Here is an 8,670-nt window from a genome sequence, read left to right as displayed (position 1 = left end):
GTTGATTTTCTCTGTACTTTTTCCAAAGTCTCAACATCTTTTTTTGTAATATAAGATGAATAAGATGAGTGCTGTTCTACAGGCAGTCCTCAATTTATGACTACCATGGGACCCCAAATTTCTGTTGCTAAGTGAGGCAGTTGTTAAGTACATTTTCTCCTGTTTTATGACCTTTCTTGCCACAGTTGTTAAGTGAATCACAGCAGTTGTTAAGTTAGTAAAAGGATTGTTAAGGGAATCTAACTTCCCCATTGATTTCACCTGTCAGAAGATCGCAGAAGATGGCCACATGTACTTATGACAATACAACTGTCCCAAGTACATGCCAATTGCCAAGCATCTGAATCGTGATCACTGGGGATGCTGCAATGGTCCTAAGTGTGAAAAACTTCCATAAGTCACTTTTTTCAGAGATGTCACAACTTCGAACAGTCACTAAATGAACTGTTGTAAATTGAGGACTACCTGTATTTTCTTTCTTTCTCATTGAGAAGAGAGGTTGAAGTAAATTTTCCAGTGTTCTCTGATATCTGTCTCTAGTTATCTGCGGCTCATGGTTTGACCATGTCTGTGGCTGGTGGGAGGCTAAGAAACGTCACCCGATTCTCTATCTCTTTTACGAAGACATGAAAGAGGTGAGAAGCTTTCCTTTCCTTAACAAAGAAACTTTGCTGCAAAAATGTTTCAGAGAGGGAGGAATTCAATGATACAGGCCAATCTTTCACAATTGGATTCGGGGAATTTTAAGATTTTGCAAGAGTGGGTGATTAAATAAACAACAACCTTGAATTTTGAACTTTGTGTTGCACTCCTAGGAATGTGAATGTTTGTGTCCCACAATTTAGCTGCCAACTTGCCATTTTGTTACTGTTGTAACTGTATGATAAATATGAATTGTATAATGAAATTTTCCCTTTGTTTTTGTTATTTTTATGCTGCGTTTCCCTGAGGCTTGAAAATGATTTCAAGAATACTTCCTAGCTAAATGTTTGAGAAAGGCTGACATTGGATTGAGATATTCAAATAAACAGAGCCAGTCTCCTATCAGTAACCTTTCACATTTTTTCCTTCCCGTTAATCATTTTAGACTTTTCCTTAGGATCCAATTCGGGAAATGAGGAAAATAGCCCAGTTCCTGGGATTAGAGGTTCGAGAACCAGTTCTGAATCAGATTTTGGAGCACACCCAGTTTGAGACTATGAAAGGAAACAAAATGGCTAATTATAGTAATGTGTCTCCCTGTCTCATGGACCATACCGTGTCACCCTTCCTCAGAAAAGGTGAGGATGGAAGCTGGAAAGGGAAGACGGGAAGAGTGAACAAGAAATCAGATCTGACACTTTCTAAGTGTGGCAGGGAGGGTCTTGCCTGGCAGGTCTTGATGTAAAAGTTTGGGAAAGACCTTTGGAGGTGGGTTAGAGAGAGATGCTACCTAGGGAACTGTCAGATAAGAGATAGCATAATCCACAGCTGGATAGTGGGTAGGGCAAGAAGCTTAGCATGGACTCACCCTAATTTTCTCAAGGTGTAAAAGAGATGGCAGGAAATAATACTTTCAGACTTGCAAGATTCTGTCAACTTAGCTTTAAATTAAGTAGAATGAACTTATCTGATCTTGTTTCCTGTCTATATACCTTGGTAAGGCTGATACTTGGGGAGGCTTTAGTCCCAAACCCATGATGGGCGTCAAATTTTGTAAAGGTGATCTTTGCAGTGTTGAAATGCAACTGAGAGGTGTGGGAAAACAAACAGGAGGAGAGGTGAGCTACTACAAAAGACAAGTAATCTAAATCCCGCTGGATTAGAATAGCAGAAAAGTAGCAGAGGGAAACATGCCAACTGAGTTTTGTTTCTCCCCCCTCCCTCTGCAGGTATTGTTGGTGACTGGAAGGAACACTTCACAGTGTCTCAAAGTGAACATCTGGATGGCATCTGTAGTCAGTTGCTGGAAGGCAGTGGCCTGACCTTCCGCACAGAACTGTAAAAGCAGGTCTGTCACTTCCATATAGTCTTCTCAATCAAGCCTGCTTAAATTATTAATTTTTCTTGCATTTAATAAAATAAGCCATGGATCCACAACCAAATGAGAATCCAAGTTTTACTGTGCATCTCTTTAAAAAGCTAATTCTTGTTCAAAAGCATTTGTCGTTGCCACTTAAATTTCTTTTTGCTGAAATTCTCTTATTGGGTTGCTCTCTCTCTCCCTCTTTCTCTCTCTTCTATACCATATGAAGTATGTGGGAGGGCTGTCCAGTTTTTAATTTAGACCTCTCTAATTTTTACTTAAATTTTCTTTTCAATTGCTTAAAAATTACTAGTAGGAAAAGCATTTCAAAAGGAAAGTGGAAAAAGGGAAGGCGATAGATAGAAATAACACTTTGCTGATATTCCAATCCCACAACTGAGGGTCAAATATGGCTGTATTTCATTTTTATGCTGTTTGGCTCAGCTTCTTTCATGGAAGCTGGGGATGAAATTGGGAAAGATTTCTCTCTCCCTGCACCTCTTATCCAGCATGCAGTAAGGAAATCAAATACGGTTTGTGTCATTTTTGCAAGCACAAGGGAATTTAACAGGGCTTAAAAAGATAAAGATGTGAACAGATAGAGTACTCCCCTGGTGGCTATAGCCATGTAGTTTTCTTGGTGTATTTCTTAATTGTCATTGTGGATGCAAAATCGATCCATATTTAAGTTTGCTCCTTCTGTCCTTTTTTTTTTTTTTTAAAAAAAACAAGTTTTATTGATTTTACAAACAAACAAACAAAACAAAACATCATTAAACATTAAAAACATGAAACCTCTTTCCATTGTAGATCTTTACAAGGCAGGTAACACATTGTTTTATATCACATACTTATAATTTATCCCATTTTCATATGAACACGTAAATTCCCTTTACCAAATTCCACTTTATTTCTCTTTAGTCATTATTCAATCATATTTCCTTTCTAATTTATCTGCTATTCAATCATCACATTTATATTTTCCTCTGGCTTGTTTGTAACTGTTCTCATCTAGTCTTCCTCCGAGATTTTATTATTTAATTCTTAATTGAACACACACACATAAGACATAAACATAAAAACATAAAACTTTCTTTTAGAAAGTAACTTGGCCACGGATTACCTCTTTTTGTATGGACTTCAATTAAATTCATGCTCTTCTTATATACCATTACCTATCTTGTTTACCATTCTATATCTATTATATAACTCCTCTCCACTTTTCCCTCGTCTTAATTCTGTTTTATATATTTAATCTTGCTTTAGAAAAAAAATATTTTTATATCTTTTGTCCATTTCTCCATTTACATCTGTCTCATTTCCAATATAAAAAAGAATAGTTTCCCCTGGAATCACTAATCAGAGTATGATGCCTTTCTATCATTCCCCTAAATTAAAATTTAAAATAACACCTACATCCCAATCAGATTCTGCTTAGTACATTCTACTATTTCAAAAACCAATACTACAATAATAAATCCATAACAGTCAACACATTAATCCATTAAACTCTATATTTAAACTAATATTTTAGACATTCCCTTTAATATTTTATTAAAGCTTAAAATCATTCATTATTAAACATTTTAAAGTTATACCTTAATATTTTAGTCTTTTATTAAATCTTAAAAAGTTCTGATTATCTACTTATAATACGAATACCACTATTACAATACTCATGTGTACTTTGCAGAATCCCCCCCTTTTTTTTAAGAAAGAAAAAACCCATACATTACCCATTATCCCTAAAAAAGTTTTTCTTTTCTCCATCTTGTTTTATACCTTTGTAACTTTTTCCCCCCTTTTCCCTTCCCTTCTTAGCCCGCCTAAACTTTTTACCCCCTCCTCTCCAGACCTCTGCCTTCTTGGTTTCCCCTTTCTGTTGCATTCCTCTTTCCTTTTGCTTTCTAGCATTCTGTTGTTTTTGCATCTTATTTTTCTCTTTCATAAATATTTTTTTATTTCTTAAGTCCTTCCTTTTCGCTTCTCTCTTTCTCCTTTCTTTCTTAGTCACACCATTTAGTTCATTAAAAATGGCTTCTTCTTCCTCAGCTTCTTCCAGCTGTTGTTTAATTTGCTGACACATGACAAGTGTCATATCTAGAAAACAAAGGGTTTCTCCCATAACATCTTTGCCTTCTTTCCTTATTTTTAAATATTGTTTTTTTAGTTCATCAAGAGATAGAGCCACTTTAAACTGTTTCTTCTTCTTTTTCTGTATCCTCTTATTATTATTAAGCCAATCAATTATTTCCACACTTAAAACCATTCCCAAAAGTCCCAAAATCCCGAAGTCATCAAACAGTCCAGGCAGAGTACAAACTTCTTCCTTTTACAATTTCTCTTCCAGGGGTGAAGTCAAATTAGGGGGAAAAAAACGCCCAGTCTATGCTTTAAATCTTTTTTACAATTAACTTCTATTCTGTTTATCTTCAAGGCATCTCCTCCAGCAAAGTCTTAGAATATTTTTTTTTTCCAAGCCTCTCCCTTCCCACTTATAACAAAGGAGTTTAGGTTTTACCTTCTATTAAAAAGCAGGTTTTCCTTGTCCATTTGTTAATTCCATAAGGGAGAGAGAGTAACTTTCCCTTTTCAACACTTTCCTTCACTGCTGAAAACATCAATTGGGAACATTGTAGCATCCAGAAAAAAGCCAATACTTTCCCAGGTATTAAATATGTCCTTAAGGTCCCAGTTCGACCAAGAAAAAACTTTCGTTTTAAAACTCCTTCTTCTTCCTCCTGCACATTCTTTATCCAGTTGCCGGCTTCTTCGTGGCGGCCATTAAGACCGCCGCTCCACCGTCTTGAGAGAAGGGGGTTATTGCCGGCTGGGGAGGGGGTCTGCGATACTCCTCAACCCCTATCCGGATCCCCCCTATCTTCAGTTGCCCCAACAGGGCAGCCTTAGCCTCCAGATCCGTCAGGATCGGAGGCACCAAGGCAGCTAGCACAGCAGGGATCGTGGAGAAACGCGAGTCCCTGCTGTCACCGAAGCCGACAAACCGGAAGTCCTGCTGCTCCTTCTGTCCTTGTTGAAACTGGAACAGCTGCTTCTCTTCCCTCTTTTCTTTTTGCCCTTCCCCAGCCATTCTCATGTTGTTGCTTTCAGCAACCGTTTCATCTGATGGGCTGTTTGCTAAAACAAAAGAAGGCTATGCCATTATGCACTTGAAAGAAAATCAGGGTGCCGGAAATTTGGGGTCTGTCTGGCAAGAACAAAGAATGTTTATGCACAGAGAATATGCAGATGTAACACTTGTATCAATTCAAGATGGTTAGAGGAGTGATAACATAAGAGTTAGACATCCTGCATACCTCAGCTAGACATTAGGAATAGGGATGGCCCGGAGCAAATACAAAGTATATGAGATAATTCCTGGAGCATTCATTAGCCAAGGCTTAAGAATAGGGGAAGTTAGAGACCAAAAAGACAATTGTTAGATCATTACTAAAATGTTTATTAGATGATCTATATATCCCACTTTATCCCGCCTTCCGCTTTAATGAAACTGTATAAAGCTTTCTTAATTCTATTGTTCGGGGTTCCTTGGCATTTTCTAACCAGGACTCCTTTTCTTGGAACACTTCAATAAAAGGAAACAAAACCTGTATCTTGTGTCTGGTGTTCTTCATCGGCTTCAGCACCAGGTTCGGACCTGAATTGGGGACAACAATTTCCTATTGTGTAGATCAGAGGTCTCCAAACTTGGCAGCTTTAAGACTTGTGGACTTCAACTCCCAGAATTCTCCACCCAGCTCTGGGAGTTGAAGTCCACAAGTCTTAAAGTTACCAAGTTTGGGGACCCTGGATATAGATAGATCTTGACCATAATGGAGCCTGCCTGGTAAAAGAGCAGCAATTGTGAATGAATGAATGAATGAATAAGCTGAAAATGGCAGACATTTCTGGGAGGCTACCACATGGTTCAGGGATGAACCACTCTGTTTCTGCTTCTCTAATGTAGTCTGCACAATGCTGTGAAAAGCTCCAGAGGTTTCCTCAGTGCTTCACGGATTGTTTTAGGAGAGCAAAACAGGCCGCGTGACAGGCTCTCAAACCTGGCCGCCCTTTTGGCATTACCACAAGAAATTGTAGGCAGGAGGCAACCACATGGCCCAGGGTTGAGTGACCTGCCCTCCTTCCTGCAAAATGAGGACTGGAGATTTTCAAAAGGTAAATGTGCAGTGAGAGATGGGTGAGTATTGTGGAGCAGGCCCAAGACATGCGGGGACCAGATGGAGCAAGATGGTGAGGTGCACTGAGGTATCCCTATGATCAGTTATATTATAAGGTCAAATGACTACCATGGCACTGCAGTGGCCATAACTTCAAAACAAGGTCGTAAGTGCCTTTGGTGTCTAAGTGACTGGTCATTAAGCAAGGGCTATCTGTGTTGTCAGGAAAGCCAAGTGTTTCCCCCTCTTCCTCGCTTGCTCCAAACAACAGGCCAGAGATGTTTTCAGGAATGGTTAAAAATAAAAGTCAAGATGGCCAAAACCCATTTATTTTTTATGTTCATTGAGATAGAATGATTCCAATTACAGATAGTCCTCAACTTATAACCACAACTAAGCCCAAAATTTCTGTTGCTAGGTGAAATGTTTGTTAAGGGAATGTTGCCCCTTTTTACGACCTTTCTTGTCATAGCTGTTATGCTAATCACTGCAGCTGGAAAGGTAATATCACAGTTGTTAAGTGAATCTGGTTTCTCCATTGACTTTGGTCACAAAAGTGATTACATGACTCTGCGAGACCACAACTGGTTGCCAAGCATTAGAAGCCAGTTGCCAAGCATTAGAAATCTGATCACATGTCCATGGGGATGCTGCATTAATTGTAAGTATAACCAACTTCTGTTATATCCTTTGTCACTAAATGAACTGTCACTAAATGAAATGAAGTTGAGGACTACCTGTACAAACAAAAAGAGACAAGGTTTCAACTTCATGCTTGTGGAGGTGGAATGTCTTTGAATTTGGTTTTTTTTCTTTTTCTTTTTTTTGAATAAATTTTATTGAATTTACAATTAAAAAAAAACATAACAACATTACATATGCAACAGAGAGAGAAAAAGAAGAAAGAAAGAAGGGAAAGAGAAAAAAAAAAAAACACTCGGTCTTGCGACCGAAAAAGGAGAAAAAGAAGTATAAAAGAAAGAAGAAGAAAAAAGAGACGGAAGAAAAAAGAAAATACGTTAAAACCAGACAGATATCCTTTTTGACAGTCTGCAAGATCCAATTCTCCTACCTTACTTTAAATATACACATCTTATCACTATTTATGCTTACATTACACATTATTCATTGAACAGTTTATCTCTGATATAACCAATTATACCACGCATTCCAATTATTATAAAATGCTGAAGACTCTTTATTTTTAAGAGCTATGGTTAAATTGTCCATTTCTGCACAGTCACATATTTTCTGGATGACCATTTGATCTGTAGGTAAATAGGATGATTTCCAGCACTGGGCAAATGCTAATCTGGCCGCAGTTAGAATATGAATTATAATATATTTCGTCTTTTTAGAAAAATGTTTATCAGAGATCCCTAGTAGGAAGAACTCTGGTTTGTATTCGATTTGTTCTTTGGTTATTTCCTCCAGCCATTTTCTAATTTTTTGCCAGTATTTCTGGGCTTCTTTACAGGTCCACCACATATGAAAATAGGTTCCCTCTATGTTTTTACATTTCCAACATTTTGGACTAGAGTTTGGGTTCATTTTTGCTAACCTCGAAGGGGTAAATGCCATCTATATAACATTTTATACATATTTTCTTTGTGCGCCATGGATTTCGTAATCTTAATGATTCTATTCCAGATCTTTTCCCATTCTGTTAATGTAATGCTTCTTCCAATATTCCTACTCCACATTATCATGTTCCCTTTCACTATCTCTTGCTCTAATTCTACCTCCAATAAATATTTATAAAATTTGGAGATATTCTTTTTATTTGATCCTAATAAGATTTTATCTAAGTGTTGTAATTTGCTATAGATTCCAAACTCTTTGATATCTTGTTTGTATCTGCTATGGATTTGTATATATAACCACTGATCAATTTTAAATCCCTGTTCCTGTAAGTCCTGTCAAGTTCTTAATTTTCCTAAAGGGTCTAATAAATCTTTATATTTAGTCGTTTTGTTATATCCAAATTGTTGGGATGAACCATTGCCTCCATTGTTGAAAGCCAAATCGAAATTTTTAAGTAATGTTTTTACATATCTTTTTCCAATTAGTTAATAGTGAATCTCTAATAAGATGTCTATGAAAGTACGACTGTTTAGTTTTCCCACATCCCATAGAAATGCGTGCCATCCTCTCTGAAGGTCGTGCCCTTCCAAGACTAGAGTTCTTTTGTTCAGTAAATTGACCCAGTCTTTTAACCATAATAAGTTGGCTGCCCAATAATATAATTCCCAGTTTGGGAGCGCTAGCCCACCTCTACTTTTTGCATCTTGTAAGGCCTTAATACTGATTCTAGCTTTTTTTCCTTGCCAAATAAATTTAAGAGTTACCTTATTTATATCATCAAAAAAATTTTTGGTAATTTTATTGGGATTGTCTGGAATAAGTAAAGAAGTTTTATTGATGTTCATTTTGATCGTGGCAATCCTGCCCAGTAGAGAAAGCTGCAACTTATTCCAAGATTCTAGA

General features: G+C 37.3%; 1 protein-coding gene across 6 annotated transcripts in view; it reads left to right on the top strand.

The window, feature by feature from the left end:
* LOC113443522 (sulfotransferase 1C2-like) overlaps positions 1 to 2,084 on the top strand; it is a 32,275-nt gene extending 30,191 nt beyond the window's left edge. For all 6 annotated transcript variants that reach the window (XM_087917379.1, XM_087917377.1, XM_087917380.1 and 3 more), the window contains 3 exons: positions 541 to 635; positions 1,100 to 1,280; positions 1,872 to 2,084. In XM_087917379.1, coding sequence (XP_087773505.1) covers positions 541 to 635; positions 1,100 to 1,280; positions 1,872 to 1,984 — 389 coding nt within the window. In that variant the 3' untranslated portion in view covers positions 1,985 to 2,084. The remainder of the gene's footprint in view (positions 1 to 540; positions 636 to 1,099; positions 1,281 to 1,871) is intronic.
* The last annotated feature ends 6,586 nt before the right edge of the window (positions 2,085 to 8,670 follow it).

Source organism: Pseudonaja textilis, chromosome Z (assembly GCF_049901715.1).
Source record: "Pseudonaja textilis isolate UNSWEBS1 chromosome Z, rPseTex1.2, whole genome shotgun sequence".
Taxonomy (NCBI): domain Eukaryota; kingdom Metazoa; phylum Chordata; class Lepidosauria; order Squamata; family Elapidae; genus Pseudonaja; species Pseudonaja textilis.
The sequence above is the reverse complement of the archived record's forward strand: the minus strand, read 5'-3'. Positions and strand labels throughout refer to the sequence as shown.